At 40.7% G+C, this 20488-nt stretch overlaps 1 protein-coding gene across 1 annotated transcript in view; it reads right to left on the bottom strand.

Moving 5' to 3' along the window:
- LOC127578618 (proline-rich protein 5-like) overlaps window positions 1-20488 on the bottom strand; it is a 61807-nt gene that overhangs the window by 38606 nt on the left and 2713 nt on the right. Inside the window, 3 exon segments of the mRNA XM_052030791.1 lie at window positions 8644-8735; window positions 10314-10371; window positions 18958-19006. Of these exon segments, the coding sequence (XP_051886751.1) occupies window positions 8644-8735; window positions 10314-10371; window positions 18958-19006 (199 nt within the window).

Genomic DNA, 20488 nt, shown 5'->3' with positions numbered 1-20488 from the left:
GTGAGATAGATTTCTAATTTTTATCATCTTACATTAATGTCAGGATAGCAAACATTAAGCACCTTAGCCAAAGTCAGAGGATGGAAGAAACCAAGTATGACCATTTAAGACTGCTGACTTTACTATTTAGTACTTAAAAGTTGGCCCCAAAGTGTATTGCTTAGTTTCATTAGAGGCATACACTCAGGCACTGTGTTATGAATAGCTGCTGCACAGCCCACAGTCCATTGGGTTTGTGGAACTGCTACTGCATCATTCAGTAACCTTGGGCACTATTGATTACCCATTGCACGGTTCCTTTACATCAGAAGAGTGATATGTGTCACAAGTGGCATTCACTTTTCAAGAACCTGCACATCAATATCCACTGACCAGAAACTCAATTGGACCAGCCACATAAATACTGTTGTAACAAGAGCAGGACTGAGGCTGGGTATCCTGCAGTCAATGACTCATACTCCAACATTCACAGCCTTTCCACCATCTACAAGGCAGAGGATAGGTGCATGATGGAATACCTTCCACTTGCCTGGATGAGTGCAGCTCCAATGGGACTCAAGAATCCTGACACTATCCAGAACAAAGCAGGCCATTTGACTGGCACCTTAACATTAATTCCTTCCACCACCAGCACACAGTGACTGTAGTGTGTACCATCAACAAAATGCACTGCATTCCCTCACCTAGGCAACTTCAACAGCACAGACCAAACCCATGTCTCCGTCATTAAGGACAAGGGCCGAGTTGTATGGGGTCACCACTACTAGCAGGGACCTCTCCAGGTCACACACATTGCTGACTTGGAATAAAGTGCCGGTCCTTCATCATCTTTGGGCTTCACTAACGGAAATTCTTAACCAACAGCACAGTGGGATTATCTTCACTACAGAGGTTTATGGACAATAAATGCTGGCTTTGCTAATGATGCATAGTTTCTGAAAAAAAATGAACAACTAAAAACGTCGCAGAGCAAGTAAAAGAAAACATGGCTGGTACCAGGCCAGGTTTAGGGGAAGAGAGGTATGACAGTCAGGAACTTGGACATGTGGGGAAACTATTGGATGTGAATGGTAGATGAGGAGGTGGGGAGAGCCTGCAAGAAGAGAAAGTATTAAAATAATTAAAAGGTATCCTACCTGGATTGGGTTCCCAATTCTGGGCTGGGACATGCTCAGAGAGCCCACGTTAAAAGTGATATGACAGCATGGCTGTTCCAGGAATGACCAATAATGGGAAATTCTTGGAACAATGTGACCTAATCTTCCGCCCCAGAGTGAATCATGACCATAAGTGCTCGCTTCCAAAGGGGCATGACTCAGCCCAGAACTGGGTACAATCACATTCAACTTCAGAAATGTGTGTTTTGCAGAACCTTCGCACTGACAAAAGTTCCACATGCTCAGATTTCTAGGTTGACAATCTGAATTTCTAAATTAACATTCACCAGTATTGTAAAAATAATTTTAGTCACAATGGATATGTAAAAATTTCTACTGATTAATGATGGAGTTGTAAAGTACTCTGCATAGCCAAAACAGCTGTGGCCTCTCCAAACAAGAGTTGTGTCTAAAAAGTGAAAGTAATGGCAAGTGAAGTATTAATTGTCAAATGAAGACTGGCCTGTCACTGGTGACAGGAACAATCTGAGGTAGTACAGTAAAAGCATCTGGAATTTACATTAAAACTCTGTTAGAATACACATTTATTCACAGAATACTGCCCACTGAGTTAATGAATTATCAAAGCAAAGAAAACAAATTCTGCATATTATAACTAAGCAGAAAATATTGGAAACAATCACAGGTTAGGTAGCATCTAAAGATAGAAACAGAATTAATACTTCAGGTTAACGACCTTCCATCAGAAAAGAATGATTTTTTTTAAGTAAACATAAGTTCTGAGAATGGTCACCGACCTGAAGCATTAACTATGCTTCTCTCTACAGATGCTGACTGACCTCTGAGCAGCTACAGTACTTTCTGCTTGTGTGACAGAAAACATCGTATTCAAATCTTAGAATACATTTGCAGGTTACAATTCTAGAACTGTACTCCCTGCCACTTCCAGCTGCTTTCCTCTCACTTATGATGCTTTAAGTACTTTTGCTCACTTTCTCCCCTCTGTGAATGCCTGAAGTGCCACAACAAAGGTTATTAGAAAATTAAAGCTCACTTGGTGCAGATTGGTGAACCAATAGGAAACAGTAGGCATAAATGGGTCTCTTCTGCTTGACAAGATGTAACCAGCGACACATCAGTGATCAGCGCTAGAGCCTTGACTTTTTACAATTTATATAAATGGTTTGGATGATGGTAAGCAAGTTGTGAAGAGTCCACAAAGAGGCTACTGACGGACATGAATAAGCTAAGTATGTTGGCAAAGATCTGGCAAATGGTGTATTATATGGGAACTATGAAATCGTTCATTATGATAGGAAATATTAAAAAAAAAGCAGCATACTATCTAAATGGTGAGACTGCAGAGCTCGGAGATGCAGAAGGATCTCTGTGACCTAGTGCACAATTCACAAAAGGTTGGTATGTAGATACTGCAAGTAATTTGGGAAGCCCACAGAATGTTAAGGACGATATACTTCAGTTATACAGGTCATTGGTGAGACCACATATGGAGTACTGTGTACAGTATTTGTTTCCTTATTAAGGATAGGATGTTAATGCATTAGAAGTTCAGAGAATTTACAGCAACACACAAAATGCTGGAGGAACTCAGAAGGCCTTGCAGCGTCTATTGAGGGAAATGAACAGTCGATCCAATCCAGATGAAGGGTCTAAACACGAAATGTCAACTGTCCATTTCCCGCCATAGAAGCTGCCAGACCTGCTGAGTTCCTCCAGTGTTTTGTGTGTTGCCCCAGGTTCCAGCATCTGCATACTCTTGCATCTTCAAAGAATTTTTACCTGACTGATATTGGAGCGGGCAGATTGCCTTATGAGGAAAGATTAGACAGGATAGGCTTGTATCCACTGGGTAGAGTGAGACAGAACTTGATCGAAGCATTTAAGATCCTGAGGACCTTGAGAGGCTAGATGTCCAAAGGACATTTTCTCGTAGGAAAAACTAGGGGTCACTGTTTAAACCTAGAGGCCGCCCCCACTTAAGACAAGAATAAAGTTTCTTTTCCTCTCAGAGGGTCATGTGTCTTTGGAACCCTCTCTCAAAGGGCAGCCGAAGTGAATGTTTGAGTATTTTTAAGGCAGATGGATACTTGATAGCAAGCAGGTGCAAGGTTTATCATAGGTGCACAGGAACATGGAGTTGAGGTTTCAATCTGTTCAGCTGTAATCTTAACAAATGGTAGAACAGGCTTGAGGGGCCAAGTGGCCCACTTCTGCTTCAAAATCATGTGCCTGTAGGACCTACTAAAATGACGATCTCAACCGGAGCTCCAGTGCTCTCATCTCACCCAAAGAAGTTGCCAGTGGAAACTAAAAGAAGCATTAATAACACTGCAACAACAACAAACCTCTTCAGACAGCACCAGGAGACAACAACAGTAACTGATGATATGTCCATCATCTGGATCTCTGAAGAACATTCTCTTAGACTTGAAAGGAATATTCTGCATAAATCCCATGCAAGGTACAGCAGTAACCTCCTGGGTGCACTGCAAAACACAGCTTTGCAACAGAGAGGTTCAGAACCTAATGCCGGAAACTCCACAGCACAATTGCAACTTGTGCACAGCAGGATTCAGGCACCCTTGCCCCAGTCTCAATTTCCACAACAAGCCCAGCCAGTTTGAGGGTTAAAACTCTCCTCCAAGTTCTGGTACTTTCTACATATGAAGTAACTATCTCAAAAACGTCCTATTCCTGGACCTTCTTGTCAGGGCAATACTTGTCAAGGTCACAGATTTTCAGGGTGTTAATGATTTGTAAGTGTAAATGACAGGATCAATGCATAAATAAAAAACAGAAAATTCAGAAAGCTGTTGTGTTTAAACTTGCAGGGAAGGGGAAAAAGCTGATGATAGGGTGGAGACCAAGAGAAAATAGGTGACATGGATTAGGGATGACGGAGAGGCTTCTGAGTTGGTCTGTCTGGAGGAGGTTTAAGTAGACGGGAACAGAGGAAAGAAAAAAAATCTGCTGTAAGTGTGAGATGCAGAACACAGCAACTGCTGAATATCTGAAACGAAGGAGGATCCTGGAAAGTCCAGCAGGTCAGGGGGTGTCCGTGGAGAGAGAAACTGAGGTATGTCAGAAAAACTGAGATATGTCAGAACTGGTCAGGAATTGAAAGACAGAAAACTGAAGACACTAAATACATTAAGCAGGAAAAGACAGAAACACTCAGTAGTCTAGGTAGCATCTGCAGAGACAGAAACAGAGCTAGGTTCCAAGTCAACAATCCACCTCCATGAGCATCAACCTGAAGAGCAACCCTGTACTCCTGCCCCACCCAGACACTGCCTGTCTCACCAAGCACCCACAGCATTCCTTGCTCTTACATCAGATCCCAACAGTTCTAACACAAACTGGAAACTCTGGTTATCTGCAACTGACAAACTCAATAGCGAGTCTCAAGGGCTGTATCGTGCCTAGAGAGAAGATGACATTTTGCACCTTGAGCTTACATTGGGCCCAATGTAAGCTCAAGGTGCAAAATGTCACATTTAATAGTGGCTAAATTCCAGAATTACCTGGGTCAAAGAAACAAAGGCCAAGGGGCATCTCCAAGCAGTTCATCAACAGAACCACTGAGTCATCTGTTGTTGGAACCAATGCATACATTCACAAATTGATTTGATCAAGATGACTTCACGACAAGGACAAATCCCCGTCTGAAATGTTTATGTATCAAAAGATAACATAGAATGGAGGGAGAGATTAATCCATATTCTGTAACTGATTCTGAAGGAGCATCAACAGTAATAAGTACAACACAAAAGTCAATTTACCATAAATTCTGTGCAGAGCTGCTCAAGCTCATCTCTGTTTACCTCACTCTCATGATATTGGTTTAGATCTAAAGATATATTTAAGTGTTGTGCCAATGGACGAGAGTAAGAGAAATGTTTAAATATTATACTTAATTATTTGCATTGAACAGTACTGATTTCATATAATATTTGGCTTAACCAAAATCTTTAGTATGTGTACTGTTTGGGGTGTAGTATTTACAATGTGAATCTGATTAATAACACTCCATAGTTGGTTGATAAATGGGGGAGGGGGAGGTGAAATTAAAATCAGTGGATGAAAATCCAGCAATTTCTACAGAGGGAGGGCAGGTTGCTCCAGTAATTTATTGACAAGGCGATATATTTACTCCTTGGTTTAAATAAAAGATTGCCTCTGTGCAGTGAGTAGTAGCAAAAATGCAAGAAGGAAATGCAAATGAAAACCATATCTTATGCTTCTGCCACCCTTGCTCATCCAGACCAGAATAGCTTACTAACAATATAACATTCTTCCCACATGCACTCCCCTACCCCTTCATGATTAGTATAGGGTAAAAGTTGGATTTCTAATATAATGAAAATACTAAATGAATGTGGAAACAAAAAATATTAAGCCAAACTCTGTTTCTTATGTGGCTTAGCTACCACAGTGCTCACATACAAAAAGACACTGCCAAGTCTCTAACCTAGAGGGCAGGTTGGAACAGTACTTAAAAAATGCTTACATATAATAGAACCAAAATGAAAAGGGCCCACATACCTGCTTCAGGAATGGCAAGAACTTACACACAAGGACAAGTTGATCAGAATTAAAGTCAGAGGCATCAATCATCCCGTATTTAGTAGACTTCTTCATGGACTGAACAGAGCCCCATTTTCACAGACCTACTTGACCCTAGTTGGCTAATGAAAGAAATAGAATCCAAGTGCATCCAACTCCTTCTTTCATTCTAAGGTTAATCTGACCCCAGAATCAATTAATTTTCTTTGCAATCACACTTTGGGCTTGACAATACTCTTCCAACTGACTATATTCCAATGTTTAGAGCAGAGATATCCTCCCTCCCTTGTAGATTTAGGGTCTCAGGTATCCTAATTTCCTGGAAAGAAAACATTTACTTTCGAGCAGCAATGCCCTGAGATTTACCATCCTGCATGGGAAAGTAAGCATGCCTCCGGGACTGGGCATCAAGCAGTCTGCCTGGGCCATTGAGGTCATGACAAAGAACTGGTATCAAATCATTCTCAGCACTTTAAATAGGCTACTGAGAGAAATGCAACTGCAGCCAACAGTGTCAGCTCGGATCCACTGGCAGAGAGAAAGTTGAAACTTCCAAGTTGTACAGCAGGACCGGAGTACATGCTAAACTGAGAGTCTGCTGTAATAATGAAGGATTAAGTCATTTTCAGATGAGAGCGCCTTTCAATGAGACAATAAACCATGGCCTGCCCAGAGGGACTTTTATGACCCTATGATACTTCGAGGAGTTGGGAATGCTCCCTGTATCCTCGACAATACTGCTTCCTCACATAGCACCACCAGAAACAAGTCAACTAGTGATTCATCTCATTGTTTTTTTGTGGGATCTTGTTGCTCTGAGTGGCAGTGGTTGTTTCACACAAAGGAAACAACTGCATTTTCAATTTGAACCAGTGACAAGTTTCCAGGAAATGAGTGATAAATGCAAATGCCCTTTTCTACTCATTTTTTATTTTATTTGGTTTTCCCTGCTTTTCCATCCCATGAATGTAACAAATATCTGGCCAGATGCTTAAACCTAATGGGATGCCAACACTTGAGAGCAAATACTGCACCGGGGGTAATTATAGTTTCATTGGTATTTGTAGGCTGCAGGGATTGCTAATGCAAAACAAAGTGAACAAAAGCCCAAAAGTAGCTGCATGCAATGGAGTCTGTGGTCAAGTGACCAAGGAGTCGTGCACCCAACTTCTTTGATCCCTGGGAAAATGGATGCCCTTTGCTCATGGTAGATGCAAGAAGAACAGACACATTTGACATGTCTGTGTTAATGGGAGTGGGTGGTTCGACTCAGTGTGTTCAATTAAGTCATTAGCCTCAGAGTATTGAGCACTGTGTGCTACCGCTTGGAAAATATTCTACAGCCCATCAAGTTAATAGGGAAGACTTTTACTTTCAAAGTAACAATGCTCCCCAAAAGTTACTGCCCACTGTCATGCCCAGGAAAGCAGCAATTACTCATGCCTGATGACTCTGGTATGCAAACATCATGGGCACGGCATGATGGAGCAAAGCAGGTGATAGCTAACCAGCAAATTGTTTAAAACTCTCCCAATTTGCATTGCACTATTACACAAAGTTGAGATCTACTCCAGTGGCTTTACCAACTTAATAGTTGCGAAACAAAGCCTGTGTCGCTCAATTCCATGCTCACAAGTGCTAATTCCTGGGATGGGATAATTGTCCAATTAGATCTACATTCTTTGGAATTTAGGAGGATGAACGGTGATCTTAGTGAAACATACAAGATCATTGGGGTAGATGTCCAGAGGTTTCTACTGGTAAAAGAATCTTGAGCAAGGGAACATAGTTACGAGATTAGGGTGGTCATTTAAAACCGAGATACCTAGGAATAACTTCTGGCAGATTGTGGTAAATCTCTGGAATTCTTTATGCCATAGCATTGTGGAGGCTACATCATTGGGGATATTTAAAGAGGAAGATGATATATATTTGAAAAAAAAATCAGGGAATTGAGGATTATGGGAAACTTGCCTGGGGCAGATCAACCACAATCATCTTGAATCACGGGACAAGCTTGAGGGCAAGTGGCCTTACTCTTGCTCCTTTTTTCTTGTGTTCTTATGCAAGTAGCTAACTGATTGAATTGGCATGGGGTATCTTGATGCGGACAGATGACACAGACACATTGGATGTAATAGTTATATTCATATCCAAGGAAAGAATACTACTCATGGTGTAAGTTTATGAAGGTCAGACTCCATTGTCCTTTCCAGAGAAAGTGTCAAGAATAAATTAAATTGATTTTCCAAAGAAAAGTTGTGTGTAATGTGGAGGTACATAATACATAAAAACAAACTCCAATACCTGACAGGTTTGGAAAGAAACGAAAATGAACACAGATGTACTGAATACTTCAAATTAATAGAGCTTAGGCAAAAACTTCAACAACAATTCCCTGCAGCTGTTATAAAATAATGTCTTACCAACATTTTAAATATTAAAATAACTACTTCTTGTTCTCACAGGTGACTTTAGTTTTATTTTTAGAAGCAGCCTATTGTCCTGAGGTGCTGCCAACCCAAAGTGAATTCTAAGAAGGGTTCTCTTCACTCCCTATGAACGCAACTTTTGTTTCAAACAGAACCATTTCTCATCACTTATTCTCAATGACATCAAATTATTTATTTGCCACAACAGCGATATGCTTAATGTAGTATAAAGCAAAAGTATCTGTTACCAGGGTTTCTGTTAATTGCATTTTAGTTTTGATTTTCACCTCAGAGCCTTTCACAGAGTTATGTTGTTAGTTGCTGAGTATGATCATTTTCTGTTGAGCAATAATATCGATCGACATCAGAAAAGAACCATGATTTCACTTTTCCTTTTCAGAGAAAAACATTCCTTTATTTCAATATACAGGATCACACCACTGTTTTGGAAATGAGTATAACAGGAGGAAAGGTTGCTTCAATTAGACAGTACACAAACAGCCTACCTGGACAGGGTAAAATATTGCCTGGAGCATCGGAAGGATGTCACAAAAGAAAAAGTCCCAAACTTCAGCCACCGTGTCAAGTAATTTCTGTCCTATATAAAATAAATGCATACTTTATGAGAAAGGAAGGGCTGTAATCGTACAACAGATTCAAACTGATGTCTTTCATCAGTTAACACTTGCTATATTTTTCATTTTTTATGTAATGTATGATAACATGGAAGGTGCTCATTCAGCCCATTGAGTCTATGTCGGTTGTCTGAGAATTCACGTCAATCCGATTCTCCCACTTATTTCCTTGTAACCTATTCTCTCACATATTAACAGCCCCAAATCTCCCATCTACATTCGGAGTAACCCATGATGCGTAATTAACCTACCAAACAGCAGGTTTTTGGGATGTGTAAGGAAACTGGAGGATCTGGGGGAAACCCGGGTGGTCACATGGAGAACATGCAAACTCCAGACAGACAGCACCGGAGGCTGGGATTGAAGAAGCTGGAGCTGTGAGACAGCTACACTACCTGCAGCACCACTGTACCACCCACTATGTGGTACTATTCTGCATTATTAGCTGGTAATTATGGTAACCAACACCTGTTTACATGTGGCATTTTCATGGATTTTTAGTTACATTCTTGCATTACTTCATCTTAACTTTTGGTACCAATGTAATTTCAATTTCTTTGTTAGGAGGTTCATTCGGCACAGCATTAAGATGTTCCAGCTTTAAGTTTCAGATCAATAAGTGCCCAAAGGGGGAATTATGTCAAAGAACTTTCAGTCAATTTTATCACAAAACATTAATAGGCAGAAAATATCATCCAATAAAGAAAATCTCTCTTTCCACCCTGGTGTACTTTGCTTCTCACCATTTGAGATTCTCCCTAGTTTAGGTAGACTATCAATGGAATGGGCATGAATTTCAACTCACTCTGGTGATAGACCAAGGACTCTCTCATCAAACAACTTGCAAGTGAAGTATGAAGGAGGAGTAAAACTAGAAAGATCAGCGCTAATCCACAGTGCTCGTGTTCAAACCAGCCAGTCAATGATAGGATGCCATTAATAGCTGCTATGGAAGAGCCGATAACCAATCTACCATCATTCAGATTTTAGAGGAGTTGCAATGTACGTCAGTAAACTCAGCTGGAGCAACAAGATTAACATGCTTATCCAATTAGATGTTTCAGTCAACATCAGAAGCCAACCATCAAATTGCCTTAGGAGCCTTTTCATGCTGTGATATTACCTAAAACAGTGATATTTGCAAGTAAGGTGAATAGGATGAAAATCTAGTATGATGAATCTACTGTGGGGTGAGAAGTGTTTTCTCCAAATCTCAGGCAAGGTTATCATTGAAATAAGGCCTGTGATTCATCATACATCACTTAGGGCTGCAATTAAACTTTAAGCAATTTATTTTAGTAAAATATACTTGAGCATTTAAAAAGATATCACTGGCACTGAAAAGTTTAAATTTAAAAAAAATCTATTTTCTATCTCCTGCCATTTAATGCAGTCACAGAAATGGTGATTATACAGTACATTAGTTGAGGAGGCACATTCTGGAGCAGGTCTCAGTCAACAATAGTTCTGTGAAACACAAGCATCATCACAACTGTGATTTATGCTGAACCACACTCAAATTCACAAAACTGTTTCCTTACCTTCATAAAATCGTATTTTGTCCCTCAAAATCACCATGCCTTTAGTCAGTAGTTGGTTCTATCGGTGGAAACAAAAACAAAAAAAAATCAATATTCAACACATTTATGAACATTCTGATTCGTACATTCAGTTTGGAACGTACAAGGGAGGAAACATTCATTCCTTTTAAAGACCAGAATCAGGATTTACTTAATTGAGTATATACCCTATTTGTAAGTAAAGGCACTAATTGCAATCATTAAGCGCAATAGCAAAATTCCTTTTCCACTGCAATCCTCATGAAAACAATGTTTCGGAGTTATAAAGCTGTAGCATTCATCTTAAACAGAAAACATTGATAATGCTGATCATATTATTAAAGGAGCAGTATAATCAAGAGCAAAGCACACTTTTAATCAGCTTGTATAGGAGGACATTTTCTAATTAAAGCTTCTAAAATAGTCAGAATCATTGCTTGGAAGAGGTCTATTCACTCTATTGTGTCTTTGAACAGTTAAGTAGAATTCAAATCGAGCAAGCTTTGTGAAGAGTTCAAACGGGAATGGGTTTGCTGAAGTTCCAGAGCCAAGGCAACCATAATGCTTTACAAAAAAAAAATGAAGGTTTATCAGCATAGCAAATCCTCTTGCTCGATCTGCTTAGCAGACATTTGCAAGATAGTCTAAAAGACACGAAGCATATAGGACACTCCCAAACTTGTCCTCTCAACTACTCATGACAGAACGATGAGCTGTTCTAGATGTAATGTTTTTATGTTAAGCATGTGACAGTTTAGCACTTAGTATTCTCAGAATAAGAAAGTAGACAAAAAAAATTAGTAAATAGCAGAACATTAACCTTCAGAAATCTTTGATCCTGCCACAGTGCAGAACATTTTCATTGTATAAATTTTAGCAAGTCCTCTGAATGACAATGATATCAGAGGCTCACAATTGAGCCACAATTTGGAGGAACATCAGTAAATGCTAATCGATTTCACAGGTGAAAAATAACATTAGACAGCCAATCACCCTAGGACTGCTCCTTCACACCTCTTAAATGTATCTGGGCTTCAGAACTCAAATTGATTTTTGTGCACCCTTTCCTATTTTTAACAATCCCAAATACTCCAACTTCTTTCAGAAAACGTGTATTTTAAAAGAAAAGGAGTTGCTGCATAATTATGTTCCTGAAATGCAGAGTTAATCAGTCTTCTGGAGGCAGAGGAAGTTCTTTTGCTAAGGGTGCATCTTCAAAAGCAGCTAACTAGAACTATACTGGCCTGTGCACAGCACAGCATGAGTTGGTACATAAGATATTTATTTATTAGTCACATGTACATCAAAACACACAGTGAAATGAGTCTTTTTTTTAATGTTACTGAGAATGTGCTGGAGGCAGCCCGCAAGTGTTGCCACTCTTCCGGCGCCAACCTAGCATGCCCACAGCTCCTAACCTGTACGTCTTTGAAATATGGGAGGAAACCAGAGCACCTGGAGGAAACCCACGCAGACACGGGGAGAACGTACACACTCCTTACAGACAGCGGCACAATTGAACCCAGGTTGCTGGCGCTGCAATAGTGTTACACTAACTGCTACGCTACCATGCCGCCGACATTGTGCAAGGAATAATGGAAATAACTTGACAAATCAGCTTTTTTTTAATTGAAGAATGACAGTCTCTTATTATTGCTAAATTTTCTGGATATTTTAATTTAAACAGTATGAGATCATGGGCAGGGAAACGTTGAGAATGGAGAGGTTAACAAGTCACATGATGGTGCAGAATCAATATGACATTAATCTGGGATCGTTCACTACAATTGATGCAAATTTAAAGCAATTGCTGTTGAAGCAGGCCATAATTTGATATCCCCCCCCCCCCCCTACTGTTTATGACTGTGATGGAACAGGAAATAGAACCATTTATGGTACTGATGGCCAAGGAACCCAATCAGACTCCAGAAAGCTGCTAATCAAAAGTAATAATCAGGAAGTGATTATTATTATTTTCTCATTGTCCTGTTACTTATTCCTGATTAAACAGTATCAGTATTTGCTTTTACTTCTAATGTTGAAACTTCGAAAAATGGATTCAGATCAGCTGATTCTACTGGGAAGGGCGGGTGAGTTGGAAGGGTGGATGAAATGAAAAATCAGAGTAGCAGTTAGAACAATGGGGATCGTGGGACACCTGATGAGAGGCTGGTCAGTGCAGTGCAGTACCGCTCCACCACCTCCACCCCGACCAGGAACGAAAGGAAGTTTATCACTTTCCCCCAGCCCAGCACAACACTAGAAGACCACACTGACCAGGAGTACAGATGATGGCCACTGCCTGGACATTGTGGCTCAAGTTCCTCAGCAATACTCCTGAAGAAGTGCTGCCCGAGAGAAGATCAGCCCAAATTTCCAGTGACACAAAATAACCTGGAAATATTCATTAGCATGTTCCATTCCAGAGAGAGAAAAACACAAACAGATTTTCAGTTGCATAACACTGAAGGAGGAAAGGAAAGCAGCAGCAAGTCATCAAATTTCTGACCAGTAGCATTTAGCAACAGCCTGGATGATATGATTGTTACACTTCTGGTGCAAATATTGAACCTGCAAGATGCAGATAATGGAGCACAAACTAATCAGGGAAACATCTGTGCTGCTATTGATTGACTCAATTCTCCCCTATCAGTAACCATGGGTACATTTTATTATTATCTGCCCCAGAAACTGAGAAAGGCTGTTAATACGTTTTACAAAGATAAAACTCCTCCTTTTAACAACATTCTAATTTCAGGAATCTTGTGGATAAGTTGTGGTTTGCTGTTCTTCCATTAGCTATGTCTATGATTCAGGGTGGAAGAAGGGCATTTTACAGTTGAGCTAAGTCCTGGTTAACTCCGAGTCAGCAATTTCTTCAGCAAGTGCTAGACTTAAATTAGTGCAGTGTTGGTGTTGATCTAAGGAAATTCACTCTCCTAATTTAAAAGTAATCCAAAAGATGCTCCTGTAGTTTTTAATGCACAGATATTTTTTTCTCAACATTTTTGTACTATTCATTGTTTGTATCTAGTGTCGTTTAGCAACAGCACACATTAGAAATGTAGTGAGCTTGGTGCCTTCAGGAACAGCCCTACCTTTTAGTTGTTATATCTAAGCAGTTTTGAAGGTTAGATTTAGTGGCTATCAGAAGTGACTTGGATTGCCAATCTAACTCTCCCCATAAAAGATTTGTGTACCACTAATCCATTAAATGATGGGCACAGGGAATGGAGTTGGAGCAAGGGATTAAAGGTAATGTTTACAAAAGCTCCTAAGCAAATGAGAAGGAAGGATATTACTTGGAAATTATACTTCATGCAGAGGGTAAATTAAAAACTGTAAGTAATTAAACTGTGAGCAAAATATCAATTCAGAAGATACTTGTTGGGATTTGTTGCCCAAGTAAGCATTCACTTTCAATTGTCAGTCAAAAAGTGTTACAGAATATGGCCATAAATGGACATGTGGAGTTAGGTCACTGATCAAATCAGATCTCACCAAATGTGGCAGTAGAGGCTCGAAGGGCTCTGGCCGTGAATATATTTGAGACATGAAATGGTAGTTTAAAATGCAAGTTATTTTTACCTCAAGTGTAATAAGTAGGAAGCATTCTTACTGAAAATTTATTACATCACCATATACATGTGGTTATAGACCAGCTTCATTCAAAGAACTTGTGCATTAGTTTAGCTGAATAGAACTGTTGCAACAATAGCTTAATTTGTCAGAGGTTTGTATCCAAGGCCAACCATTCAATTCAAATAGAAAAACCTTTGGGATTTGTTCCAAAACTTGTTCATTAGCAGTTTATTTTTAAAAGCAAATACTTAAATCAACTTGGTACTGATCAACCACGTTTAAATTTGAGTGTTGAGGAGGGGGCAGGAGACAGAGAGAGGCAGAGGCAGAGAACATGATTCACATTAAGGTTTAGCATACCAGCCGCAAATGGTTCATTATTTTAAACTAGCTGAGCAGCTAGGCAAGTTTCAGTCATTATGTTATCATCATTATTTGCTTGTTGATTTATAAATTATTAAATTTGCTTGTCAGTTAAAGAAACTCAAAGATACCCTGATATGTTCTGCTACTCTTGGAAAACTAGGATGATCACGTGAATTCTAGGATCGAAACAGGAGATAAAACAACAGAACAAGACCTGCTATTCATCTGGCATAAGATGGCATGGGGTAGGATTGGGAGATTTATTGTTGAAAAATAAATCACTAATTTTAATAAATTGAGAAGATTTTGGATGCATTTTTGCAAAAACCTTTTAGTCTTATTCAGTGAAGACAGTAACTTTTCACATTATTTAGATTAGAGAGTAATTTTTCATCAACAGTAAAGTAGATCTCCCAACCGCAGCCAGTGAGACACCTGTCACTCTCTTGCCTTGCAAAAAGGTGGCAGCACTCAGGCCACAAATAATGAAACAGAAAGAGACCACAAATGTTCCTCGAGCCACATTCTTGTATAGAATTCACACTCATTTCTTTTCAGCATCTCTTTGCTCTTAGACTCGAGATACTTTTGATGACTTTTTCCCAGAGATAGAGTTTGCACTTGTCTGGACGCCCTACGCCAGATGAATAGCAGCTCTTACAGACAAGAAGCTGGAGGAATTCAGTGGGTCAGGCAGCACCTGTGGAGGGAAAGGGACAACTAATGTTTTGGGTTGAGACCCTTCATCTGGACTGAAAGACAGAAGGGAGATAACCAGTATAAAAAGGTGAGGGGAAGGGGTGTAGCAAGAACTGGTCCAAACTCCACAGATGCTGCTTGGCCTACTGAGTTTCTCCAGCTTCTTGTCTGTTGCTCCAGATTCTGACATCTGCAGTCTCTTGTGTCTCTGAATAGCAGGTTTTGTTCTGTTTGGCACACTTCCTGTTTTGATCATCCTTGTTTTCCCCAAGGGTGACAACCCTTAGTGGCCATCAATGATGAACACTCCCAGGTTGCCAGAGCTTGAATTCAAAATTATCTTGTGGTTTATTTTAATGCTTGTGAAAGCTATTATGCCCATACAGGTAGAAAGCTGCACCCTTGTATCCCAGGAAAAACAAAAAGGCTTCCACAACAGCAGCAATAACAACTTGGTGATAAACATGACTAGCACCAAAGCAAGGCATGAGTACAACAATTCAAAAGTAACCCATACCTATTGCTTCTAATGCAGGACACATCCCAATATTCGGTACAAACAGCCTCAGAAAGGTTGGGGGGGGGGGGAGGGAAGGTTGGGTTTTAGGGCAACCAAAGTGACTACTCCTCAGAGAGTGACGTCACTGCAAAGGATTCAGATTGGGATTGAAAGGGCAGGCTTCAGAATATGAAAATATAAAAAAGCTGCAGATGATCAAATTTGAAACAAAACCAGAAAATGCTGGTAACATTCGGTTTGTGGGGAAGGAAACAGCTTTAATGCTTCAGGGCCAAGACCTTTTGTCAAAAGTAGGAAAAAGAAAACAAATTAGTTTTCAGTAGCAGAGAAGGTAGGAGGGGATATGGGCAGATCAATGGGAATATGTCTGATAGGATGAGACCAAATGGGTTAAGGTGTCACTGAGAAGCAGTTATGTTTCTTTGTCTGTGTTGTGTTTTGCTAATAGTAGAGCTAAAAATAAAAATCACACTTGGATAACTGGCAGAAATGGCCAGTGCTGATACAGACAGACAGAAAGTTAGCCAAAGCTGGAGAATTCAATGCAGAGTCCCAAAGGCTACAGTGCGAGGACAGACAGAAGATGAGGTGTTGTTCCTAAAGCTCCCATTGGGACTTGTTGGAATAATGCAGAAGGCCATAGACAGCTTGGTCAGAGTGGAGCGGGATGGGGAACTAGTGTGGCAGGTAACCAGAAGCTCAGAGTCACTCTTGTGGAATGAATGCAGGTGCTCTGCAAAGCAATCACCCAACGTGCATTTGTTTTCTCCAACACAGAGGAGGCCGCAATGTGAACACTAGACTGGAAAAAGTGCAAGTGAACCCTGCTTCACCTGGAAAGCCTTTTTGGGTTCCTGGATGGTGGGAAGGAAAGAGGTGAAAGGATAGGTGTTGCGATCGAGGTTGTATGGAAAAGTGCCAGAAGATAGAGTGGCAGATAGGGATGGAAGAGTGAACCACGGCTCGATAAAGGAGCAATCCCTGAAAAATGCCAAAAGCTGTAGAAGAATAAATGTCTGGAAGTGGAATCCTGTTGGAGCTGTATAAATTGTGGAGCTTGATCCATTCAATGTGGAGGCTGGTGGGATGGAAAGTGGGAACCCAGAGAGGGGGTGTGAGCAGGAAATAGATGAGTTCAAAGAATCTGTCCAATTTGGTAGAGGATAAGCTACATTTCAGCAATGAGGAAAACATTTCAGAGGCACCTGTGCAGAGAGTTTCATCATCAGAGCTGGGAGAAAGGAAGGGAGTCCTAACAGGGTAGGATGGAAGAAAGTATAGTCAAGATTGTAGTGGGAGTCTGTGGGCTTGCAGTGGAAGTTCGTTGCTAGCCTCTCCCTGAGATGGAGATGGACAGATCCAGGAAGTGAAGGGAAGGAAAGGAGGAGATGGACCATATATGAGGGTGAAAATTAGCAGCATTAGTAACAAAATTTGAGTATTGTACGAGTGCAGGAAGCAGCACCACAGCAGTTGTCAAAGTACCAGAGGGAATGGGTCTAAGTAGGACTGATAAAAAGACTGTTGCACATATTCTTCGAAAAGACTGGCATAGCTTGGGTCCCATGCTAGTGCAGATGGCTCCATCTTTGATCTGGAGAAAGTGAGTGGAGTTGAAAGAGAAGTTGTCCAATGCGAGTTGAGACTACTGCAATGTTAACTTTCTGTAAACTCAGACTGCTTTCATCACAGCTGTCTGGGGCCTACAGTATATCACAGCAATCTGTCTTTTAGCTGGGATAGGAATGACTGGGGCTATGTTCCAGGGAACGATGTGACATTGTGGAACATGAGCCTCCTGTTCCTCCTTAGGATGATGGCATTTAGACTCTGACTAGTTCCTTTGATGTTCCTGTCACCCTACCAGCCTTGTCCAGAACAGTGCCTTCTTGGATTGCAGCTGTTTGAGGTCTCCTTCCACAGGCAGCAAGCTGCAACGTGGTATGTATAATTCAAGCTCTAGCCTAGAATCACGACTCTGCTCCTCTTGACTGCCACTGTCAAAGCAGTCCTTTCTCTGCTAGAGGATGCAGCTGTAGATCCAGTGAAGATGACTTTCAATGGGGTGCAAATGTCCTGTGTTTGTTTCTTGCTGAGGCTTAAGTAAGAGAATTGGCCTCCTGCTGAGAACCATTTCCCCCTCTTCTTTCAGTAGCTTGTCCTGCTTTGCATCCTTCTGTTTATTCCCCTGGTCAATACAGAGCATTTTGGTCTCTGCACCACCTCAGGTGGCAAAATGTTTGCCAATAGAGAGCCCGAAGTGAATTGTAAAGATAGAATGGAGCAAGGCCATACAATGATTTACAGATCAGGCTTCTGTCTGATTTATTGTGATCTCATTCAATACAAGGCAGTAAGATCAGAGAATAATGGATCAGTGGGACGTGCAGGAAACATGATATGTAGGGTGCTTTGGATGAGATAAGAGTTTATCAAAGGTGGGGAATGGAGAGCAAAGGGGGTCTTTTAACACTTAAATCTGGAAGCAGCAGAGGGAATCAGAATGCTCAGGAGTTGTGCGAGGAGGAGATGGAAGACAGGAGGGAATCTTATTCATGTGACAAGTTAGAAATGAGATCGACAAGGCATTACAGAAATGGAAATCCTATGGCAGAGCAGGTAAGATACCAGAAAAGGCAAGTGTGGTAGACAGAACTGATGCCTCCAACAAAACCATGTTTAAAATAGACACCTCCTGTAGTAACCACCCCATGGGATAAATCTGAAACCAGCTCACTTAGCAGTAATATCCATATTTCAGCTCCCCAAGTTGAAGAATTTCTGATAATGGGACTTGCAGAATACACTGCACAAGAGTGACATTCTTTGACAAGATATTCAGTATTGTGGAAAATATATCCTCCTGGACAATTCCTACTGGCTAGATGGGAACTGATGAAAAACTAACAAAAAGCAAAGTAAATTGTAGAATGCTGCTTCTCTCACAAAATATCATCAATTAGAGGAATGTCCAGTTCCTGTCAGAATTTCCATCTATGTTGAGGCTTACTGGAGAATATACTTCCTCCCACATCCCCAGGGTGTTTCACTTCTCCTTCATTCTAATTTTATATGCAGAAATCCATAATATGTACAAAATAGGACAATGATGACACATCACATTGTTAAATGTACAACTCAATATTAACAAATGTACATCCAGTCTCACTGAAGCCACATGAAGGTTCTTGATACACGATAGCTTCAACACAAGTCTTCTTCAAAATTGAAAGACCTGCTCAATGTTATTGGTTCATTGCTCGAACTTTGCATCAACAAAGTCCATCAACTCCCACCTACTTCCTCCTCATCGTCAGACAGAAGCACAGGTATACCATTTCCCATGGCAGAAATCAAAAATTCAAATGCAAAAAAAAATTCCAATTCCAAAATTCCAAAAAATTCCAAACTTGCGCAATAGCATTTCAGAGGAGTGACTGAGGAACAAATGATACTGACCTGAAGATACTCTGTGAAGAAAGATCCAAGCTCAGTTTTCAACAACTGCCTGCAGGAAGAAGTGAAAAAGAGAAAAATAATTTAGACTAGAGAACCAGAGCTATCTTAAGGTCACTAGCTGGGATGAATCCACAGCACAAAACTGTCCTTAATCAGCAAGGCCATAGAAGAACCATGTGAGAAATACATAGTACAATAAGCAGTACTTTTGAGTTTGGGAGCAGCACATTGTTTGTACGCTAGAGTAAACTTTAACCCAGAAGTAGTGACAACGGTGACATCAAGGGATCAACTTAAATACATTGATGATCAAAATTGAGTGCTGTGGATAACTAGCATTGTACTTGATCCTGTCAGGCTCCCAACAGATGGGTTAGATTTAAACCGAATATCCCTGCCCCACAACCAATGATCTGAAATGGAACTAATTGAGGGCTGGAAGGGCCTGTTACCATGCTTTATAAATGAAGTAAAATAATGTTTTCTTTTTAACATACTGGTAGTAAGCAAAATTATATGATTTATTTGTAATCTGCAAGTATTTACTTTTCCATGGGGTATAAAATGTATAAATGCAAGTCCATCTATTCAATAGAACAGACAATGCTGCTTTGACCTAAAACATTAACTTCACTTCTCTTCTGTGGCCTGATCAGCAGCGCAATGGGACCACAAAGGTTTACTGTTCCTCCCCTGATCACTATCTCGTAATCATTGCTGTAAATGGGCTGTGGGTGGCAGAGGACAGAATTAAGCCGTGTTCAGATGGGCCACAAGTTTTTAAAAGGTCATTAATACACAGCACCAAACTTGAATTTTATTAAGTTGTCATTTAGTTGAAATGCTGAGGTGTTACAGACATTCTCAGTGTCAGGGAAAACCAGGAGTAAAGAAGCCTGTCAGGCTGCAGGAGATCTTAGAAATTTAATGCTGTGAAGTGTCCACAAGCTGAGAGTTCACAATTCCAAACAGGAGACAATGGTGATCAGTGCTTACAGTCAGGGATACACAGAAAAGGCTTGAAAATATTGGCCAGTCAAAGCCTGGGAAATAGTTGTAAGAGCCAGATTTACTATTTTCCCACATGCCATATATAAATTTGCCGACAGCACCACTGTTGCTGGACAAGTCACAGATGGTGATGAATCAGCATACAGGAATGAGACAGGGCACCTGGTTGACTGGTGCCACAACAACGATGTCTCTCTCACTCAACGTCGGCAAAACTAAAGAACTGATTGTTGACTTCAATAAGGGGAAGGAGGGTGAAGATGTCAGTCTGCATTGGTTGATCAGTGCAGGAGAGGGTCAGCAGCTCTAAGTTCTTGGGTGTTAACATATCAGATGATCTGTTCTGGGCCCAGCACATAGATGCAATCACATGGAAGGTGTGCCAGTGAAACAAAGGACTGCAGACACTGGAATCTAGATGAAAAACATTATGATGCTGGAGGAACTCAGCAAGCCAAGCAGCATCCATGGAGAAAAGCAGGCGGTCAATGTTTCAGGTCAGGACCCTTCTTCAGGACCC

This window comes from Pristis pectinata, chromosome 15 (assembly GCF_009764475.1).
Source record: "Pristis pectinata isolate sPriPec2 chromosome 15, sPriPec2.1.pri, whole genome shotgun sequence".
NCBI lineage: Eukaryota > Metazoa > Chordata > Chondrichthyes > Rhinopristiformes > Pristidae > Pristis > Pristis pectinata.
Note: the sequence above shows the minus strand (reverse complement) of the source record. Positions and strands in the feature narration are given on the sequence as shown.